Here is a 23482-nt window from a genome sequence, read left to right as displayed (position 1 = left end):
GAGTGCTGGGCAATGGATAGGCTCAGGAAGACCTGAGTTCAAATATGACCTCAGGTATTAGCTCAGATACTATCTTAACTTGTTTGCCTCAGTTTCCTCATCTGTAAAATTAGGATAGTAATAGCATCTGCCATCCAGGGTTGGTGTGAAGCTCAAAGGAGATAATATTTTAAAAGTGCTGAGCGCCGTGCCTTTAAACATAATAGGCGCTATGTAAATGCTAGTTATCATCATCATCATCATCATCATCATCATCATCATCAGAGAATGTAAGGCTCTTTGCAACCTCAAAGCGCTACATTTCAATTATTATTAACGTGAGACTGAACAGGGCCAACTATCCCTGCCTATCCGGGTACACTTGTAACATCTCATAGCAGACTCCCCGCAGAGCCACAGAACTTAATGCTTTGGCCGCAGACCTCGCGGTCTCTCCCCGCCCCCACCAGGCAGCAGTCGCCGGCTTCCTCCCGGCCTCGTTTCTGCCATCGCTGCCTTCTGATAGGGTCAGGATTAGGGTGGGGCTGGAAACAGCTTTCTATTGGTGGAGAGGCGAGGGCGGGGGAGAGGCGTGTCCGGCGTTTCCGCCCTTCCGCTTCTCGTTTGAGTCTCGAGGCGCCCGGTGGGGGGAGGGAGTGGAAGAAATGAGGCGGACGGGCCGGGCTGGACCTTCACTAGGCTTCGGTCCAAGCTTTCCTTTCACCTTCCCCTCCCCCTGTCTGGCGCTCCTTCCCCTCCCCTCCTACGCAGATCAGGTGACCCTCGTTGTTCGCCGCCCCTGCCACGTGATGGACTCCCGCCGGGCGCCCCTTCCCAGCCTCGGGGGCGTCATGGCGGCGGTCTGGGAGGGCTCTAGTGTGGCCCGACTGGTGGGAGGACGAGGGGATCGGGCCCTGGCTCGCCTCCTGCCGCTCCGCGAAGCGGCCGGCGGAGACGGTGAGAGGCAGGGGAGGGGAGAGGAGCGGAGAAGGGGGATGAAGCTGGGGGAGCCGAAGGACGCCCGGGCCTCGGCCGAGGGTTCTCCGTGGTCAGTGAAGGAAACCCCGCGGAGGGCCCAGCTCGCTGCTCCGCCTGGCCCTGTGACCTTGGGCAAGTCAGTGTTCTGGGCCGCAAATGAAGAGTTTGGTTTAGATCAGGGGATTTTAACCTGGAGTCCACGGACTGTTCGTGGACTTGATGGGAAAAAAATTTTATAATTGGTTTCTCCCATAAGTATGTGTGTATATTCGAAATGAGAAAATTTAGAGAATTCACTACATATATTCACACGGACTGTTGGTGGCAGACCTGTGGTGTGGAGCGTTTGAAACTCACGTTGGTCTGATCAGCCGTAGTCAGAGGTGGGCAACTTGACTCCAACACAGTGATGTCATTTTTGTCCTCTTCCGGCAGGACAACCCCTCTTTGTGTGTGTGTGTAGATACACATGTGTACATGTATATTTGTATATATATAATATACATACAATATAAAATGTACACACATGTATGTATATGTATATACATGCACACAATTTGTACATGTTTATTATATAAATGTGTTTTTATATGTCAATTTTGTGTATATTCTGTATAAATAAATGTATATAAAATATTCATCTGTATAAATATGCATAAATTTATATATTTATATATGCACATTTTACATAGGGCAGCTAGGTGGCATAGTCCTGGGCCTGAAGTCAGGAATTTGAGTCTTCCTGAATTCAAACCTGGCCTCAGACATTAGCTCTGTGACCCTGAGGAGTCACTTAAACGTTTTTCCCTCAGTTTCCTCATCTGTAAAATGAGCTGGAGAAGGAAATGGCAAACCACTCTAATATCTTTGCCAAGAAAACTCCAAATGGCGTTAAGAAGAGTCGGACACAACTGAAACGATTCAAAACAATGCACATAAGTGTGTGTATATACACATTTTATGTTATTATATATGTTATTGTTATATATTACACATAATATATATTAGATTATTAAATTATATACATAACTTTGTGCATTTAAAAACATTTTGAGAAGGGGTCCTTGGGATTTACCAGACTGATATTAGGGTTATGAAGATTTCCAGTATGCTTTATCTTCAGGTTTAAGATACAATGAACCCATCCGATCCACTAGTCTTTCAATGGGAGTGGTCCTGGTGACTCAGGTTAGGCAGAAGCTCTGACCAGATGGATTGTAGATTGAGCTGGAAAAGACTTTAGAGATTGAGTTAAACAGCTTCATTTACTGATGGCCTTTTCTTAATCATCAGCAGTGCCTTGCACATAATAAACTCTTCATAAAGGCTGACTAACTCACTCCAGTAAGTACCAAATAAAGTTTAATTGTTGAATTCAGTAACAACAGTCAATACTTGACATCAAGAAGAACAGTTTAGTTTCACTATTATAGTCTGCCCAATGATATTTTTCAAAGGTGAAAATCAAATAGTTTGAAAGAAAGCAGGGAAAAAAAACTTTTTCATTTTATTATAGGAAGGCTGAAAAATGTTTGTTTCAACTGATCATATGCTTAACCTTAACTGTTCTAATTTTAAATACAAGTTTTAATTACGATTTGTCATAGTTTGGTTTTGTATCCTTTTCCCACATAGTTGTAGATTTTTTATTTGAATTTATAAATTTTTCCAAAGTCCAGTACTAAATTGCTTCTGTTAATAGAAGTCCAGTACTAAATTGTTTTTATTCTGAATTGTTACACATTTATATATTACATCAGCTCATGTTGGGAATAGTGCATTTCATGTTGTACTCTCCTGTGTTTCCAAAAGTTTTTCTATTTCCCGTTTTTAATCACACAATGCATATTTCAAAGATGTCAAAATGTGTAACAAAAGAAGTCATTAATGTGACTGTTTATGTCCAGAGATAACATGGGAACCACTGACTGCTGGACTTATTCTTGCCTTTCTCCCATCAGTCGCCATTTACTGTGAGAGAAATGTAATAGTATCTATTAATCTTCATTCCTGGGAACCTTGGATGAATGGACAGGGATATAGAGAATAGGAAGAAAAGGAACAAGGTAAGGGAGTATTAAGTTAGGGAAAGGAAAGAAAAATTAAGGGTAGAATGGAGTGAAAATATACCTGTATAGGGAGGGACATCACATAGGCATTTTATTAATTCGTTTCTTCTAGACTTTGATGGAAGGAAAAATGCTTTCATTAAAACTGGAAAAGAAGTTAACAAAAGTGCTGCTTGTATATTGTACATTACATATATATCTCCTAAGGAAATCTGGAAATTCAGTAATCATCTATGGCCTGACAGAAGATGGTTTGAGTTTTAAGAGAAAGTTAGTACTTTTAAATTGAAACCTTCAAATGTATATAATTAATACTATGCTGTTGAATATTTAACTATGATTTTTAAACATTTTAAAATGAGACAGTGCTATGAAAGAAATATTACAGAAAAAAACCAAACCTACAAGGAAAAGCAGTTTGGAATGTATTGAGTGTTTTGCTACCAATATTAGCTTTAAATTATGTGTTGGGACTGGTGGTAGACCTATTATAGAAGATGAAGTATAAAACAATACTTTTGGGAGAATAAAGGGAGATAATTGGCAGGTTTTTTTTTTAATTGTTTTGGCAAAGGTACTGAATAACCATTGTACTCATTTCTTCTTAACAGATATATTTTTAATTAAGGCTGCTACTTCTCTTGAGAAATTAAAAGTCCTTTGTAAAGAAGATGAAGAAAATATTAATCCATCAATTCTTATAAAGCTTTACACACAGGTAGATTAATTTGTTGAAAAAACTTCTTGTGTTGGAAGCTTGTGTGTGTGTGTGTGTTGTGTGTGTTTGTTTGATGAAGCTAGTTAATTGGTCAAAATTTATGTTCCATTTAGCTTGTCAAAGTGCTCTTTTTATTTGGAGATAGTTTGTTAAGTAGTTGGTAGGGAAAGTGGGGATTGACACGGCAAATGAACAAAAGGATAACTTCTAGCATTTTGTGTTGATATAATTCTAACACCATGTTGAGTGGAGAGAGGGGAAGGTTGGAGATTGCTTTGTCCCCAAAAAGCTGCCCAAAGCATAGGGCCTGGCCTTACTTCCTTCTTAAAGAAGCTTCAGTATCTCTCCAATAATATACAAAGCCCTCAGTTTGGTATTTAAAGCTTTTCACATTTTGTCTCCAACTTAACTTTTTAGGTATATTCTATATTACTCCCCCTCACATGATTTTCCGTTCAGCTAAGGTGGCCTCTATTTTCTGTTCCTTGCACATTACATTCCATCTCACACCTTGCTAGAATGTTCTTCCTCATTTCTACCTTTATTCAAGTCTCTGCTCAAATATCAACTCCTACCTGAGGTCTTTTCTGATCAGTCAATCAGCAATCATTTATTTAGCACCTAATTATGTGCCAGACATTGGGCTAGGTGCTGGGGGCTGAGGGGTGGGGGTGCCTAGTAGTAAATGAAACAGCCCTACTTGCAGGGGGCCTATGTTTTATTTCAGGAGACGGCAAGGACATATGTAAGTGTATAGAGAGTAAACAAAAAGAGAAGAAATCCAAAGTTAATTCAAGAAAGTTTGAAAGGGAAAGCACTGGCTGTTAAGGAGATCAGGAAAGGCTTTATGTAGAAGATGCGTAAGGGAAAGAAGAAAAGGATTCTGTGAGAAAGAGAGGTGGAGGAGGTGCTTTTCAGGCATAGAGAAGAGCCAGAGAGGCACTGTTCCCATCCAAATTACTTTTTATTTATTTTTTTTATCCATAAAATAATACTTCCTGCCTACATACCAGGGTTGTGAGGATCAAGTAAGATGTTTGCAAAAGATTAATATATTAAGGTCTGCCCACTGTTACACGCTAATTTGACCATTTTACTTTTGCAGATGAGGAAATGAACATTTAGTGCTTAAGTAATTTGACCAAGTACACACTGTAAGCAAATGCTAGAGGCTAGTTGTTCAACCATATCATGCCACACATCGTTACAAAGTAAGATGGTTCTTTGTTTTTTTTTTTTTTTTTTACCTTGTGGCAAGAAAGGGAGATAGTTAAGCAGATTACCTTAAAAATCAGATTGTGGAAGGTATCCTAGAATTACACTAAAGCCACAATGCCCATACCTAGAACTGAGAGCAAATGACTCAAAAGCTTTTATAACATTTTAAGTTTTAGAGTCACTTACTACAGAACATTCTAATTGGTTTGCATGTAAGTTTAGGATTGGAATAAGACACTAAAGAAGTAAGAAAAGATCAGAAAGGGAAGACACATTCTATCAAAGGAGTTTAGTTTTTTCTCCAGAAAATTTGTCCTTAAAAAGTATCTATACTGATCTTTTGTTAAAATGTTGGTTTTTGTTTTTTTTTTTTTTGTAAATTTGACTATTTTAATCCCCTTTATTTTTTTTTAAGGGGGCTGGGAAATAGGGCTGTGAATCTATGGGGATTTGAGTAGAAATTCCATCTAGACTCTCAGCACAGATGATGTATCACTGCTTGGGCGAGGTGTTTGTGGCATGCTGCTCAGAGGTAGCATACCTAAGTTGCAGGAGTTCATTTGTGAACTGTGAATCAGAACCCCTCAAAGATGAATAAATACTATGACCTTAGGATTTAGGGTTGAAAGAGATCTTAGCAGTCATTTAGTACAAACCCCTAATTTTTTATTTTATTTTATTTTTTTTTTGCTTTTTTTGGTGAGGCAATTAGGGTTAAATTACTTGCCCAAGATCACACAGCTAGTAAGTGTCAAGTGTCTGAGGGCAGATTTGAACTCAGGTCCTCCTGACTCTAAGATCAGAATTGTGCCACCTAGCTGCCCCACTAACCCCTAATTTTACAAGTGAGTGAATTGAGACCCCAAGAGAAGTGACTTGCTGAAGAGTTTATATAAAATCACGTCTTTTTGACAAAGAAGGAAACCATATTAGGATGCTTAGAGATCATCCACTCAACCACCTCTCATGCAGGAATACCCTCTATAATATTACTGACAAGTGGTTATTGAGCCTTTGCTTGTCTCCCCATAATTTCTACTGAGTGGTTCTATTTCTGGAGCTACACAGATGATTTTTATCTTTTTTCCATATCTGTCATATCCCATGCTCTGCTTCAGTCTAAAGACATCAAATAATCCTCATCTGATATGGTTTCAGTTCCCCTCACTATTTTAGTAACAATCACTTATTAAGTGTAAGGTACTGAGTTGGGCAGTAGAAGAGCTGAAATGAACCATAAAATAATTCTCTGCTCTCGAAGAGTTTATATTCTATTGGAAGGATATGATATGTCCACAAATAAATATACAAGGTAGGATGTGATATTTGTGGGAAGAGGGAAGGAGACAAATTGCTCCAAGAAAATTTGACAAGGGCAAGGACACTTTCAGTTAAAGGAATAACCCTCCTTTATGGAGGAACTAGCAGGATTCTAAAGGGTGAAAGTGAGGTAGTGTACTTGGCAGCCTGTGGGAATGCCCAGAATGTGGAGATAACTTATCAAATTCAAGGAACAGTAATATTCCAATTTAGCTGGAAATAGTAATGTGAAATAAGACTGGAGAGGTAGGTTGAAGCCAGGTAATGGAAGGCCTTAAATGTTAGGCTAAGGAGTTTAAACAATAGAGCCAGTGAATGATTTTAGCAAGAGAATGACATGTATTGGGATTTTTGGTATTAGGAAGATTATTTTGGCAGCTGTATTAAAGAAAGGTTAAAGCTGTGGGATGATACCTGGAAGCAACAAAATCAGTTAGGAGATGCTTGAAAGAGTGCATATGAAAAATAGGAGGACCTAAAATAGAGTAGTGGTTTTGTGATTAGAGAGGAGTACAGATGGGAGAACTGTGGAGATGGAATTGACAAGGCATAACAGGTGATTAGATGTAACAGGGTAGAGAAGGCCCACGATGTCTCAGGTTTTAGGCTTCAGAGACTGGAGGAGGGTGATGGTGTCAACAACAGAAATAAGGAACATTCGGTTTGAAAGTTTTGAGGTTTAGGTAAATATATCTTTTCTTCTATTAATGATTGGAAAATGATACATCCTATATGGGGGTAGCAATCATGCTATTTGGGAGTATTGTTTAATTGTCTTTAAGGAATATATTTTATAGTATGTGTTGAGAAGCGACTATTGTGTCAAAGGAATGTGTATGGATTTTTTTTTTTAAAGGAAGAGTAGAGAGCCCAGCACAGAGCCTTGGGGGATCACCTATGTTTTGGGCAAAGGTGGAAGATAATCAACCAATAAAGGGAGATCAAGAAGGAATGGTTAGATAGATAAGATTGAGTGCCATAGAAGTCAAGGGGAAAAAAGAGTATCCAGGATTTGGGGATAGTTGGGGGGTCACATACTACATAAGGGTCAAGTAGGGTGAAGCTTGACAAAAGCCATTGGTTTTGCAATTAAGAAGTCACCAATTTTCATTTGGTAGCAGTTTCACTAAAGTGGAAACCTGATTGCAAGGGATTGAGGAATAAATGGGTAGTGAGGAAGTGGAGACAGTTCTCTCCTGTGTATGCATGAGCAGAAAGATATACAGTAATAAACTATAAGTTTTTATTTCAATTTTAATTGAAAATATTTTTTAAGGAACTAAAATAATCATAGATTAAATGTTTTAGTAAAGACCTAACTGTCCAAATCTTAACTAAAATTTAGAACTTTACATTTCTCCTTACATTCAGATCCTTTACTGAAAAGGAGAGAGGCAGAGATAGAAAAAAGAGAGAGACAAAGACAGAGAGAAAAAAAGAGAGGGAGAGAGAGAAGAGAGAAGAGGAAAATTAAAATTAACACTACCCAAATCAGGACGGTGTGAGAGTGTAAAGGAAAGAACTCTGGATTTTAATATGACCAGTTGGACTTAAATAGTCTTTTAAAGTTCCTTGCAGTGCTAAGTCTAGAACCCTATGAAAAGTGAGACCAGAGGAGGAAGAGATTACAACAGATAATTAATGGATGCAGAATTCCAGTTTTCAAAGATTTATTTAGCAAGAACCACAACAAAAAGCAGAGAACTATTAACTAAGAAACTTAGTGTTGTTGTACAAAGGCACACACAGACACTTATTCATTTCTTAATACCTTCTTATGCAGTTTAGCGTTGTGGATGAACACACAAGGTAGGGGGATCTCTAGCCCACCATTGAAAAGGTTAGATATTGAAATGTTGAAGAGCTTCGAATAAAAACCTCTTTGTTAACTTTCAGGTATTCCTTTATACTGTTGATATTTATATGGGTCCTATTCTTCATTAGACTAAATGTCCATGGATGTACAGACGATTTGAGTTCATATCTTGCCCAGTGCAGTCAGTGCTTACACATGATAGGAACAGAATGTTCATTGAACTGAACTTTTTATGGGGTAAGGCTTATTTTTCAGGAGAGTCAAAAGGGGCCTTGCATAGCTGCTTCAGGGGAAAATTATTTCTGTATTTTCTTTTTACTACCACTCTGCCTAATACCTTAGTTCTATTTGTCTTCGCTTAAGTCAGTTTCTCTTCATCAGTTACCAACTCATGTTGTGTATCACACACTTAGAAAAGTCATCCCTTGGGTTTGAACACCTTATTTAAATACCTTCTCTTCCCTTCCCACGCCCATCCTCTTTTTCCAGGCTATATTGGACATGACATATTTTGAAGAGAATAAGCTGGTAGATGAAGATTTTCCAGAAGACACTTCTTTACAAAAAGTAAAGGAGTTAATCACTGTTCTTTCAGAACCAGAAGTTGTAGTTAAAGAAAGTAACCTGCATCCAAAAGTGAGTATAGAGGTACTCTGGATTATATTGGAACATGGATAATCCTTAAATTTTATCATTCTTATACTTATGATATGTATCCTTACTTGAGTAATGTTTGAATAGAAGACCATATCAGATTTCAAATTATACCACAAAGCAATATTTATCAAAATGATTTGGTATTGGTTCAAATCTAGAGAGGTTGGTGAGAAGAACATATTAGGCACACAACATATAAAAGCAAACAAACACAGTAGCAGAGTGTCGGATAAATTTCTAGAACCGAGTTATTGGGGTAATCAATATTTGACAAAAATTACTGGGAAAGGGCATCTAGGTGGCGCAGTGGATAGAGCACCGGCCCTGAAGTCAGGAGGACCTGAGTTAAAATTGGCCTCAGACCCAACACTTGACCCTTATTAGCTGTGTGACCTTGGGCAAGTCACTTAACCTCAATTGCCTAAAAAAAAAAAATTACTGGGAAAACTGGGAATCAGTCTAGCAAAAATTAGGTCTAAACTAACATTTCACCCCAAGATAAGCTCCAAATCAATACATGACTTAGACAAAAAAGTATATCATAAGGAAATGATAGGAACAAGGAAGAAACTACTTTTCTGTCTGGAGATCAGAAAGTTCATTACTCCCCTTAAAAAGGATAGAGAAGATTATAGAATATAAAATGGATGATTTTGATTCCATAACATTAAAATCTTTTTAAACAAACAAAACCAGTACAATTGAAGTTAGAAGGGGAACAAGTAATGGGAAAAAAATCTTTGTAGCAAGTTGTTCTGATAAAGGTATCCTATCCATGATATGTAAAGAGCTGATTGAAATTTATAAGACTAGGAGCCATTGCATGGTAGAACAATGGTCAAAGGATATAAACAGGCAGTTTTCAAAGGAAGAAATCCAGGCTATCAAAAAACCATATAAAATGCTCCAAATCACTAATAATTAGAGGAATGAACATAACAACTCTGAAATTCTACCTCACACTCATCAAATTGGCAAAGGTGACAAAATAGGAAAATGGCAAATATTGGAAGGTCTGGGGATATACAGACACACTAAGACACTGTTGATGGAGCTGTGAATCACTCTAATCATTTTTGGAAGAAATTTGAAGCTGCCCAAAGAGTCACTATAGTGTGTATACCCTTTAACCTAGCAATACCACTACTTGACCTATATTTCAGAGGTCAAAGGAGGAAAAGGACCCATGTGTTAAAAATATTTATAGCCACTCTTTTTGTAATAGCAAAAAACTGGAAACTAAGGAGGATGATCACCTTTTGGGGAATGACTAAAGAAAGTATGATATATGAATGTAATTGAAATTTGTTAAGCCATTAGATATGAAGAACTGGATAGTGTCAGAAGAATTGGGAAATAATAATATAGGGAGCATTTAGATCCTGTTTTAAGGTTTGCAAAGTTTATGCATATATGTATATGTACATATATATACATATATTTATTCCTAATAACAACCTTGAAAGGTACACACTATTAATATTCTTATTTTATAGATGAAGAAACTGAGATTTAGAGAGGATAGGTGACTTGCCCAGATATACATAGCTATAAAGTGTCTGAGGCAGGGTTTGAACTCTGATTCCAGGTCAAAAACTTTGTCTTCTTTGTCACCTAGTTGCCCCCAGAAGACTTCCGTGAATTGGTAGAGAGTGAAGTAAGCAGAACTAGGAGAACCATTTATACAGTGACAGCAGAATGATAAAAATAATATGAAAGATTTTAGAACTGTATGAGTGCAGTGACAAAGCATGATTCCACAGGACCAAAGCTGAAGCACTATGTCCACCTCTTACCAGAAAGATGATGGCCTTAAAATATGAAGTGAGAAATATATTTTTGGACATAGCCAATGTAAGAATTTGTTTGGCTTGAACATGTATTATTGAATATGTAGGAGTTTTATTTTTACTTATTTTAATTATTGGGGGGTGAATGGCAGTGAGGAGAGGAAATAAGTTTTGTTAACCGGAAAAAAAAGTTAGTTAAATTTAAAAAAACCCCTAAAATGCTAAGAAAAAAAAAATAGAAGAAAGCTATTTTGCAACCTGATTATACAAGTTTCTCATTTTTCTATTTTACACATACATTTTACAATATTAGATCAATAAAAATGTATTAGAACAATGCTTTAATTTTTGAAAACATGAGTATTCTTTTTGTGCAAAATTCAATATTCTTTATTTTCTCACAAAGAATGTCAATTAGTGTTTTCCTTTTCAATACTACTTTATTTGAATGTCTCTTTATAGCTAATATAGAAATGTCCTGCTGTAAGAAAATCCTCAACAAAATTCATCTGTTAAAAAACCTAAACTCATAAAACTGTAAGTCCCCCTCACAAAAGGATTGTTCATAATAGATTCTTTTAAACAGCAAGACTTCATATTTCAAAAGATCATCAGGAAATCGTGCATCTAGAGCTAGAAAGGAATTCAGAGGCTCTTGAATATTTTATAGAAGATGAAATACCTGGAGTAGTTAAGGAATTTGTCCAAGGTCACACAGCTAGTGTCTGAGGCTGAATTTGAACCCAAGACTTCCTGATGCTAAGTCCAGTGCTCTATCCACTAAACCGTACTGCCTCTCAAGTTTCATTTAAAATTGATTTCATTTGTTAAAAAAAAAAAAATTTTATATTCAAGTTTTTTGGGTCACATATCTCATTTCATGTTTGTTTCATTACTTTATTTAGTGGAACTGGAATAAATATACAATGGTAATACACCATATTTTAGGCAAAAGTTGAGTTCCTAAAAAAGTTGAGTATAATTGATGACACACAAGTGTATTTTAAATTCATAAGGAGGTTTCTCCAATTATATTGCACTCAATTGGCATTCTGTTCTTTGTAAATGGTAGTTCTATAAGAAAGTGCTTATACTAGTGGTATTTTCCCAATTGATATTTCATAAGGAAAGGGGCATGTATGGAAATAGACTCTTTAAACTAAAATCTACTGATCCTACTTTTAGATCAGGGATAATACATTCTGTCAGACTTCTTGAACCAGCATTTGTAGGTTTTCCCAACATATTTCAGGCCCAAAGTATTTCATTGGCAAATTGGTTTGGAAAAAAAAAACTACCCTAAGGAAACTTACTGTTAATTTTTTCATAAGAAGAATTTTAGTAAGAAGAATGAGTACTCCCTATTTTACCATTGTATAGAATGGATTTTTGTATGTTTAATCTTATGAGTTACAAATGTTGATTTATAACTCAGCTGATTTCTTTGTTTTAATTTGTAAGCCATGTGAAAATTAAAATTTCTTCATTTAGTGATGTTTTGCTTTCAGCATTCTGATATCCTTGGGACAGAATTACTAGAATGCCTTTACTGGAGAAGAGGAGCCCTACTCTATATGTATTGCCATACTGTGACAGCAAGGGAAGAGTGGCATTCGGCAAAGAGAGATGTGCTTAAAAAGGTAAAAAGGTATCTGTCATTATGGATATTTTGTGTGATGTGGTTTGTTGGTTTCAAGAACACTTCTTTTTTTCTCAATTATAAGTAAAATTTGTCAATCTTTATGCCTGTATTTGGTCAGGTCAAAACATATTTGTTTAATGAGCTGTATCCACTTTTACAGTCCTGTTTATTTTTTTTTTATTTCCTCTAACTGAGGAAAAGAAACAGGCTTGTACTGCAACAATCAAGATTTAGATCAGCAATAACAAACAAATTTCTGACATTTAAATATTGACATTGGTTTTTTTATGGAGGTTGTAAAGTCTTTCCCTTGGAATACAAAGTAAATGTTTTTTTAGTTTAAATTGGTCATATGTGGAAGGGGAAGTGATCTCAGTGTCTCTTCTAGCCCTAGGATTGTGTGGTTTTGCTTATTTAAGGAATGTGCCAAGTGTTGTGTCAAATCTTGCTGTTGTGAACAAACCTGTTTCCTGGGAATTTGTTGATTTGATGGTTGATACATTAATATTCATGTAACTGTTATATATATTTAGAAACAGTTATCTGGAAAGGATCTGACCTAGCCATAAATCCTATAAGTCAGAATGTACCGAGTTTGTTGATTCAACAGAATTCAGTCTTGCTGGGTGTAACTTTTTTGTTGATAGAAGTATTAACATTTTTTTCAGTAACAGCGGTACCTATTTTTCTGCCATTATATATCATGGATATTTTGAGCAATGACAAATGACTTTATGCCATTAAAATGAGCATGAATGAAAGTTGATACCTTAAGTTTTAGTGATTTTGCGTGTAACATACAATTCTTTACTTTTTTTCAGTGCCTCATTGATGGAATCAGTTACTTGCTAAAGATGTTTAATTTTCGATGCCCTCTTCAACTAAATGAAGATGTTTCTTTTCAAGACATAGACACAGCTAAGTTACTTAGTGCAGGTAACCTGATCTGTATGTGTTTATTTAAAATTTAAAAATTCTGCGAATATTACATTTTTAGATTTCACTGTGAACCAGATGTATAAAGTTAGGCTTAGATGTGAAATGTGAGAAGTATTATTTTTTTCTTAGACTTTAGTTGAAGATGAGAGATTTCTCATAGTGTGAGAAATCTGTGAAATTATAAATGGTTCTCTTAAATTGTGAGAACTAGGTATTTAGATCAGATGTATGGGCTTTTTAATTAAAGAAGGGAAAATAGGATGAATTAGATTCCTTTTACAAGGACTTTAATAAGTGATGTTTGTAATATTGATAGCTCACATGTACCTGGAACTTTAAGGTTTTCAAAGTATTTCCCTCATAACAATTTGGTAAGGTACCTGGTACTGATTACATCCTTATTTTATGGATGAGGAAACTGAGGCTCAGCATTCACCATTAGTTTTTAGAATGTTACTATACAGATTGTGAATTTGGAATAATATTTAATAAATTATGTCTTTCACAATTGGCAGTTCTCTGTAAGGCATAACAAGTTTTAAAGCCAGACTTTATTGTCCTCCATTTCAAGTGAATGATTATTCCCTGATTTATTATTGTATAAAAATGGATTTTTATATTTTCAATTTGTCTAAAGTAAGATTCCCAAGTTCAAAGTGTCTTAAATTTCATTTGTCTTTATTACATCATGTGATGGTGCTCTCTAAGATCAAAAATCTTAAAGAGATATTTACCTTTAACTGCCTAACAGTTAATTGGGAAAGCTCTTGACAATACTCTTTTCAAAAGGGCTTTACTCTTTTTTTACAGAAAAGTTGTAGCTCAGATACTTACTAGATATGTGACTAGGGCAAGTCATTTAACCGCCACATTAAGTGAGAGTATCCTGCCTGTCTATTTTAAGGTAAAGTAAGATATTCTATTTGACTGTACTTTAGTTCCTTTGCCTCCAGTACAGTCCTATTCAGTGCCTCATTGATGCATGGAAGTGTCCTTAGCTTTTCAAAGGCTCTACCTGTAGAATGCTAGAGAACCAGCCTAGTATCAGAGAAGCTTATTAGGAGGTGCCTCATTTTTGACCACAACTTGTGGCTGTTGCCTGCTTAGCTTTGGGGAGGATGTAGTCTGTACTGCAATGATGAAATCATGAATCTCTTCAAATTTGCTGCCTCTAAATAGTTAATTCAATCTATAGGACCTCCATCTTTATTCCACCTTGGCCACCTGTATGGGTGATCATACTTTAGAGCTCACCACTGCTCCCTGCCCCACCCCCTCCCCCAGGCTGTGCCATTTTCACGGACCTGAACTTTGAAAATTCCCCTCAGACTATAGTACCCTGTCCTTCCATCTTCATTTGCCTCACTCTTTGAAAGCCTGTTGTTTAACCTTACGTCAACCGGTAGTGCCACTATAATTACATTTTCTCTTTGTCCATCACCTCTCTTCTGGTCTTACATTTCTCTCTTCATCTTATTGATCCAGTATCTAACAGGTTAACTATGTACTATATACTCTACTGTTGGACCCCCTAATGCCTATTCATTATCTGTCAGTTTGCAGCCCACAGTCATCTCTACCATCTGCCTTCCCCTTGAATGCTATAGGAGGAAGTCACTCTGCTTTTGAAGACTGGGTCTACTACAGCTTCGTGTTGTCTAATCTTAATTGTGTCCTCAGTGCTTCTTGGGATCCTTTTATTCTTCTGTGATGGGCTCTCTTTTGTTCTCCTTGTACTGACTATTCTAAGCCTGTTCTTCAGATACTTCTTTCTCATCCCATTCAGTAAGTAATTTTGCCTCCCATCCATTACCATCTCTGTAATTTCTCCTACTTTATCCATCTTCATCTCTTTTCCTTTGCTTAGTCTCTTAGGAAGAAGTGGTCCTCCTTGCCAAGGTTTTCTTCTCCACTTGATCATATCTCTTGCTTCTAGGTGATTGCCCAATCAGTCATTCCTTCTTTCATCTTCAGTCTTTGTCTCTACTGGTCCTTCTCTGCCTCTACAAACATTGCCTGCCTGACATGTACTTCTTCCTGTCTATCTTCCTTTAAGGTGCCACCCTCTCTATGAAGCCTTCCCCAATCCCCTCAGTTATTAGTGCTGTCTCTGCTCAAATTAGCATTTATTACTCATCTCTGTATATATTGTATCCCATCAATGGAATATAACCTCAGAGTAGAGACTAAGTTATTTTTGTCTTATGCCCCTAGTGCCTTTCCTTGTGTTTTGTTGGTACTTCATAATGTAAATATAAAAAAAAAAAGTTGGTACTTAATAAATGTTTATTGAATTTTTTTTTACTATATTTCATCTCCTTATACTTTATCAAACCTTTATTATTAACAGCAGCCAACTTATACTTGAAAACTTTATCTAGGTTCAGTTATTGGGATATTCTGGTTAATTTACAAACTTGTTTTTGTTTCATCAACCTTAACTGAAAACATGTCTAAAATGTTTTAAGCCTTTTATTGCTATAATCAATAAAGTATATTGGACATGGCAAAAACTTTTTTTTTATTGAAAAGCTTCTAAGTAATGATTTTAAACATCTGTGCATTGCATAATGTGTTGCAGAAGGCAAATGTATGACTTTGGGCTGAACTTTGTATATTTTGGAAATTTTATAAAAATATGTATCTCTGACAGTTTGTTGTATTGTGATATACCTTTTCCAAAAATGAAATATAGAGAAAAGAATGCCATTTAGCTGAGTGTTTTTTTTAATTAAAAAGATGGACTTTTGCTTTCTTTTTTTTGATTAATTAATTTTTATTTTTCAATATTCACTTCCATAAGATTTTGAGTTTTAATTTTTCCCATTAGTCGTGATGTAAAGAAGAATTAGAACTGATGGGAGGAACCACAAGAAAGAAGAAACAAAACAACAAAAGAAAAAGAGAGCATATAGTATGCTTCCATCTGCATTCAGACTCTTAAAGTTCTTTCTCTGGATGTGGATGGCATTTTTCATCATGAGTCTTTTGGAGTTATCTTAGATCCTTGCGTTAATGAGAAGAGCTAAATCTGTCAGTAATCGAACAGTGTGGCTGTTGTGTACTGGAACTGGTTCTGCTCATTTCACTCAGCATCAGTTCGTGTAAGTCTTTCCAGGTTTTTCTGAAGTCAGCCTGTTCATCATTTCTTATAGTACAATAGTATTCCATTACATTCATATACCACAACTTGTTCAGCCATTCCCCAATTGATGGGCATCCCCTCAATTTCCAATTCTTTGCCACCACAGAAAGAGCTGCTATAAATATTTTTGTACACGTGGGTCCTTTTTAGTTGAGTGTTTTGATTGATCAAGTTGTGGTTATTTGAAGTTTTGTTGTAAATGGGAAGGACTAAAAATATAGAAGTTATTACAGAAAGTTTTAAGGAAATATTAAAAAATTTAATTTTGTAATTATAATCTCAACCTAAATGATTTTTCTAGGTGTGTTCAGTGACACTCATTTGCTGGCTATGATGTACAGTGGAGAAATGTGTTATTGGGGACTGAAGTATTGTGTAAATGAAGAGCCAGAAAATTGTGACATAGACACTAATGGACCTGGGACAAGCAGAATTTCACTCAAAGAATCCTTGGATTTTCGAGAAATAGGAGAAAAGATTTTAAGAAAGTATATGTCTATTTGTGAAGGACCACTGAAAGGACAATCATGGAATACAACAAATGCAAAGAAAATGCTAGACTTCTTCCAACATTGCCATTACTAGTACATTCTTACCTGTGTTAATTTTTTCCTTTTTCACCACAAAAATATACATTTTTCAAGAACTCTGGAAGATAAAAAAAAATTGCTGATTCTGAACTAATGTATTTTAATTCACATTATACGATGTAGCATGGTTATTGATTTTTTCATCTGTTAAGCTATCAACATCATTTGATTTTTAAAACATTTTAAACTTCTGAAATAACATCTCAAATGACAATCTGATTATATGTGTGAATTGTTGAATATTTCTGACTTCTAAAAGAAAGTTCAGTGTACTCTGAATTTGAATGGGAAAGCCTCCGAATACCTCATGGCTAAGAATCTGAGAGTATCTTATTTCGCTGGAGGGTATGATAAGTTTTCTGTCTTCTCACTCCCACCCCTTTTCATCAAATTCCATCTCTTCCATACTTCTGTAGTTGTGTTGAGATTACCATCAGGTTCATAATTTTATAGGCCATTCTTTATTCTTCCTTTTCCTTCACCCCCTGCCAGTGTATGGGTTGATCAAGGAGGACCAGCACCTCTGGTGTGAGGGTTTGCCAAGGTCTTTTCAGGGATGTTCATCTACCTTTGGTGCTCACTGTCAACCAACTCTCAACTGTGGCTCCAAAAAGCTGTAGCATGTGCAGTGGCCATACCTCAGTAAGACCTAGGCAGAAGGAGCTAAACCAGGTCTCGAGGGTAACTGACAGGCCTCAAAGTCATTGGCCTGTTGGTGAGTGAGGGGGATGTCTATCCCAAGCATATGAAGACTTGCTCCCATGCAGAATGGGCAGATGAGAACAAGTTGTTCCAATGGCCATGAAGGTGGCTGAAGGCAGGTGTTGTGGAGCGCTTAGAGCTTGGTCATGCGTCAAAGATGCCAAGGTAGTCCACTGCATCCCAGGCCATCACCAGTTATCCCACCTTTTTTTTTTTGCGATTGAACTTCAATGACTAGAAGAGAGAATGAGACCAACAATTTTGTGCAACTCTGCCTCACTTAAATCCAATTTACACAGGAGTTAAGACGTCGTCCTGTGATGTCAGTGGACCTTTCTGAAAATGAAGGATAAACAACACTGCCAGTTGCCAATTCTTATCGATTCTAATGTACTTCCTCACAAGCTTATGTCCTTATGTCCTCCTAGTTTACTTTCTTAGCTTTTTTTTTTTTTTTAGTGAGGCAATTGGGGCTAAGTGACTTGCTCAGAGTCACACAGTTATTGAGTGTTATGTGTCTGAGGCCGGATTTAAACTCAGGTCCTTCTGACTTCAGGGTTGGTGCTCTATCCACTGCACCACCTAGCTGCCCCTTTCTTAGTTTTTAAAAAAATTATTTTTTTCATTCCAAACTTGACAAATGCCGAGAGACATGGACATTTCCGTGTACAAAGAAGAACAGAAAATAAGATTGCACATGAAATCATAAATCTTTTTTATGTCCTGCTTGTTTCCTTTTTTAAAGCATGTGATATATTCAAATAGTTTAAAATTTATCTTGCTTATTGGTGTCTCCTTTTGAACCTTCATCTTTCTCTTCTGTGCATTCTCATCAGTGCTTCATGATGCTCTTTTCTTCATTTTTTGCCATCACTATAACTTGCTTCCCTTCTCCCTTAAATGTAAATATAAATTCACCAAAATAAAAAATAAAACCAATACTTTCTTGTAACAAATAAGTATAGTCAATCAAAACAGATCCACATGTAGACTATGTTGAAAATATGTGTATTAATTTATACCTTTAGTTTATCACTTTTTTGTTAGGAAGTTGGAAGCGTGTTTCACCGTACTCTGGAGTTGTGGCTAGTCATTGTATTGCTCAGAGTTCTTAAAGTCTTTCAAAGCTGTTTTTCTTTGATATGATAATATAAATTGTTATGGTTCTGCTCTCTTCATTCCATAGCAGTTCATAAATGCCTTCCTGATTTCTCTGAACCCATTCTTTTTTGTCATTTACTTTGGTACAATTATATACCTGTACCAGAATTTGTTCAGCTATTCCCTCAGTTAATGGACATCCCCTTAGATTCCACTTCTTTACTACAACAAAAAATGCTGCTATAAATATTTTTGTAAATATGGGTCCTTTCCTTCTGTGTTTAATGTCTTTGGGGCATATGACTAGTAGTGATACCACTGGGTCAAAGGAAGTTTAATTGGGGTATAATTCCAAATTGCTTTCAGAATCTGTCTCAGGACTTTAATACGAGATACCCCTGTACTTAGGTATGCCCTGCTTCCTTAGTGCCACCTTCTAGAAGCCTTTTCCTCTAGGGGTCAGGTCAGGGACCACTATTTACATAAATCCTGTTTTAGTGTTCTCTCTCCTTCCCCACCTCCATGATTTTTAATACTCTTGCCTTCCTTGGTTTATTTTATATACATATACATAGATGTGTAAGCATTGTACACTTCCAGTATAAGTAGAAACTCACAGGCAGGGACTGTTTCGTTTTTGTCTTTTTATTCCCAGTACTTAATATGGTGCCTTGCACATAATAGATGTTTAATAAATGTTTATTGATTTTAATTTTGAGATTTTGTTAGTCTTCTTTAGTGAACTTTGCCATGATGAGCTTATCAACTGGTCGTTTTCATTGTAGGATATAACTGTAAAAATCTGTGTTGTAATGGCAGCCACACTAAACAGGTTTAAATCTTAGCACTGCCACTGATTAACTATGACCTCTTGGGCAAGTTACTTAATTTTTCTGGGCTTGTTTCCATGTCTGTAAAATGGGGATAATACTACCTGGCCTGCCTATCTCATAGGTCAGCTGTGAAGTGGAGTGAGATAATCTAAATAAAAGTTTGATGTAACTATAAGGAGGCATTATTGTAATAAACAGAATTGTCATTTTATAAGAACAAAAAAAAGCTTTCTTCCCAATGCGACTACCTGAGAAATGTGTGGTTTAGTAAAGGAAACAGTAAAGACAGAATCAAGATGTTTAGTTTCTCATTAATTAGCTTGTATGTGACAGAACTTTTAACATTTAAGTTTGTATTTTCTGCTTTTTTACCAAGAGGCAGCAGAAGTAGACATGTTCCCAGATCACACATGTAACAAGTGGGGAGGACCCTAAACTCTCAATCTACATGAAAGGACTATGGGACTATTTCAGGAATCTCCCCTGCCATGCTCATTGCATGTTTTATTAACTTAAGGGACTTCTGGAAATGTGAGGAAAACAGTGATTTCCTGTGACTATGAGGAACTTCATAGCATATTCACAACTGTTGTATAATAGCTGAGAACTACTGTGTGACTTTTAAATCCAGTGAAGGGGTATCTCTGCCTCTACCTCCTCTGTCTATTTAATCCATTCTCCATATAACTTCATATTCTTTTTTTTTTTTTTTTTTTAAGGCAGTTGGGGTTAAGTAACTTGCCCAGGGTCACACAGCTAGTAAGTGTCAAGTGTTTGGTCTGAGGCCGGATTTGAACTCAGGTCCTCCTGACTTCAGGACTGGTGCTCTATCCACTGCGCCACCCAGCTGCCCCAAGATCTGGAAATCTGTTAAAAGGGGCAATTGTAATAACCACCAGCTGCCCCAATAACTTCGTATTCTTAAAGCATGTCTGACCATGTCACTCCACAACCCAGAAAGGACACTTGGCCTCTCCCTGTTGCCTTTTTTTTGCGGGGGGGGGGGGGGCCCTAGGCAATAGGGTTAAGTGACTTACCCAGGGCCACACAGTAAGTGTCAACTGTCTGAGATCAGATTTGAACTCAGGTCCTTGACTCCAGGGCTGGTGCTGTTTTTCTCATCTCTGCATTGGAGAATCCTTAGCTTCCTTCAAGGCTCTGCTCAAGTTTTATCTCCTATAAGAGGCCTATCCTGATTTCACAATTGCTAGTGCCTATCTGTCAAAAACAATATTGTATTTACTTTGTATATATCTTTTATATTTTTTTAAGTATGTGTATGTTGTGTTTCCTCCTCCCTGTTTCCACCTCCATCTCCAGTATAATGTTAGGTCCTTGCCAGACACAGAGTTTGGTGATATGCCTACAATTGTATACCATTATTAATTCTGGAGTATTAAGAATTATGAAAGAATAAATTAACAATGACTTTATCTGCTTGGAGTTTGACATAGTTTATAAGTATTTTACTTTTAGACCTCTGATAAAACATAAATATCAGATCAATCAATCATTCACGTGAACAGGGACATTTTTCATTTTTGTCTTTGTATGCTTAGTTCCTAGCTCTGTACCTGACTTGGAGGTACTAAAAAAAAATGTTAAATGAATGACTGATTGATCTAAATTTATCATTGCTTTGTTTTCATTTAGTAGTATTTCTGGTTCTCCCACTTAAAACATTGTGTCTTGGAGCAAGTTAAATCAGTTTAACCTCCAGTTTTCAGTTTCTACAACTGCAAAATGAAAAGTGTTGAACTAGGTGATCTCTGTCTGTAAAGCTGGAGGCTCCTATAAGTCTATTTTGAATATTCTGCATAGGAAAAGCACCATGGTTCTTGTTGCAATTATTTACTGTTTTTAGTGATTCACTGTCATCTTCCTGATAATCCACCCTGCCTTCCTCAGGAATTTTCATTACCAGACCTTTAAGCTAGGGGAGGGATGTATGCTATGCCGATTGGTGGGAGCTTGCTATATATAGTTGACCCCAAGCCACCCAACCATACTTCATCTGCCTTCTTTCTCCCCACCTACTTATATTCTGTTTTGGGTGCAATAATTAAAATAGTATGAAGCACCTATTATATTCCAGACACTCTGTTAGGCTCTGGAGATTTTTAGGAGTACCAAGAAAGAAGTCATCTCTACTAACAATAGATTTACATTCTAATGGGGAGACAAGTACGTATAAAAATATATGCAGCATAAATATATAATGTTCATAAATACAAATATATACAAAGTTCAATACAAAGTAGTTTGGGAGGGAGGGAACTAGCAGTTGGGGCATTTAGGAAAAGCTTCCTGCTTTTGGGTGTAGCCTCAGCTTCATCTTAAAGGAAGAGGACTCTTGAGGGGCTGACAGAGAAGGTGTATCCCTGGCATGAGTGACAGCCAGTGCAAAGGCATGGAGATCAGAGATGGAGGAGGAACAGAGAGAAGGACAATTTGATTGGATCACAAAATGCAGCACAGGGAGGAGGTAATGTATAATGAAAGTTGAAAGATAGATTGAAGGCCACATTGAGTAGGGCTTTAAAAGTTAAACAAAGGAGCTTATATTTTATCGTAGAGGCAGTAGGAAGTCCTTGGAGTTGGTTGAAAGAGTAATCAAGGACTTGAGTGGTAAGAGGCTTGAGGAAGGGAGGTCGCTGGTGAGGCTGTCACAAGGCAAGAGGGGTGAAGTGCTGAACTAAGAAAGGAGCTATATAAATGGAGAGAAGGAATCAGATGTGAGAGATGTGAAGGTGGAAATGAAAAGCTCTGGCAACGAATGGATGTGTGCGCTTACAGAACAGTTGTCCTGGTGTATTTGTAGAGAAGTTTCATCACCAGGAGTTCCCTGTATCTGTAAAATCACAGACACAAAGCACCGTGTTGGGGCTACTCCTGCTCCCCTTCCACCCAAGAGTACAATCTAGCACAGAAGTAGCTTTTCAGAAGTGCAGATTTTTAGTTTATTCCCCTGCTTGAAAGTGGGTGGCTGGACCAGATTACAAAGAAGTCCTTTTGAATCTATTATTCAGTATACTATCCATTCTCAAAAAAGGGATCTCAGAGATTGTATAGTTTTTTAGTTAGCATGTGGGGGAATTATTTTCCTCTTTTCTTTTCAGACTGGATTTCCCTATCTTACTCAGGCTAGAAGTGCAGAAGCCACTCAGGGCCAAATTCCCCTACTGATTAGCAAAGAAGCTTTGACCTGCTTCATTTTCTATCCGAATGCCTCCTTAGGCAGCCTGGTTGCTTCCTACTCTTGGGGGCTCACCATGTTGGTATCAATACTGGACTGACAGCCCTACTGGAGCTGTGAACTCCTGAGCTTAAGCTATTCATCAGCCCTCAGAGACTAAAGATGTGTGACATCAATCTATTTTTTGTTGTTTGGAATCCTAACAGATATCCCCATCTTACTGTTTAATGGCTAATCCCTAAAGAGATGATTAAATTCAATACCTCATAACCTCAATCCCAAAGCGTCTCTATAGGACTCTTTCCTCATTGGTGTACATCCATGCCTTGCACTTGCATGAATGGTGGGGTGGAGTTGGTGAAGGTTTTCTCTCTCCCTCTGTCTCTCTCCTGTCAGTCTTCCCTCACTTCCCATTTAGATATAGAAAGGAACTTTGAGGTTATGTAATCTAACTGCCTCACTTTATAGTTAAGGGAAATTTAGGCACAGAGAAGGTAAGCAACTTGCCTGAGATCATACAGGTAAGAGGGACAAAATTAGAACCCAAATCTTAATTCCAAGTGCAACACAGCATTACATTGGTATAGGGAACTCCATCTACCAATGAAGAAAAACTTTCCAGATTTACAATGTTACAATATTAGAGTTGCAGGTGTAACACTGCGAGGCTAAATAATCTGTCATATGTATGTATGTGTCTATACGTTATTAGCCATGCACTAGATTTCATTCTCGTTATTTCGTGTGTGTGTGTGTGTGTGTGTGTGTGTGTGTGTGTGTGTGTGTGTG

General features: G+C 37.0%; 1 protein-coding gene across 3 annotated transcripts; it reads left to right on the top strand.

Annotated features, from left to right (window-relative positions):
- Positions 1–634: 634 nt before the first annotated feature.
- Positions 635–17656, top strand: CUNH5orf51 (chromosome unknown C5orf51 homolog). Of its 3 annotated transcripts, none has more exons than XM_027863514.1 (6): positions 635–936; positions 3638–3744; positions 8588–8734; positions 12054–12185; positions 13009–13123; positions 16573–17656. In XM_027863514.1, exons 1-6 carry the CDS (start codon positions 645–647, stop codon positions 16854–16856), a joined length of 1077 nt encoding a protein of 358 aa, XP_027719315.1. In that variant the 5' UTR covers positions 635–644; the 3' UTR covers positions 16857–17656. The 3 variants fall into 3 exon arrangements, with proteins under 3 accessions (XP_027719315.1, XP_027719317.1, XP_027719316.1); XM_027863516.1 differs by lacking the exon at positions 16573–17656 and adding an exon at positions 15957–15995; XM_027863515.1 differs by lacking the exon at positions 16573–17656 and adding an exon at positions 14683–15331.
- The last annotated feature ends 5826 nt before the right edge of the window (positions 17657–23482 follow it).

Source organism: Vombatus ursinus, unplaced genomic scaffold (genome assembly GCF_900497805.2).
Source record: "Vombatus ursinus unplaced genomic scaffold, bare-nosed wombat genome assembly UNPS02014772.1, whole genome shotgun sequence".
Classification (NCBI taxonomy): Eukaryota; Metazoa; Chordata; class Mammalia; order Diprotodontia; family Vombatidae; genus Vombatus; species Vombatus ursinus.
Note: the sequence above shows the minus strand (reverse complement) of the source record. Positions and strands in the feature narration are given on the sequence as shown.

What these genes read in the sequence shown, in the direction of transcription:
- CUNH5orf51 (XM_027863514.1), top strand. Translation starts at nt 645, where the DNA reads ATGAGGCGGACGGGCCGGGCTGGACCTTCACTAGGCTTCGGTCCAAGC. An exon ending in TTATAAAGCTTTACACACAG is followed by an intron (nt 3,745 to 8,587) that starts GTAGATTAATTT and finishes CTCTTTTTCCAG; the next exon opens with GCTATATTGGACATGACATA. An exon ending in AGAGAGATGTGCTTAAAAAG is followed by an intron (nt 12,186 to 13,008) that starts GTAAAAAGGTAT and finishes ACTTTTTTTCAG; the next exon opens with TGCCTCATTGATGGAATCAG.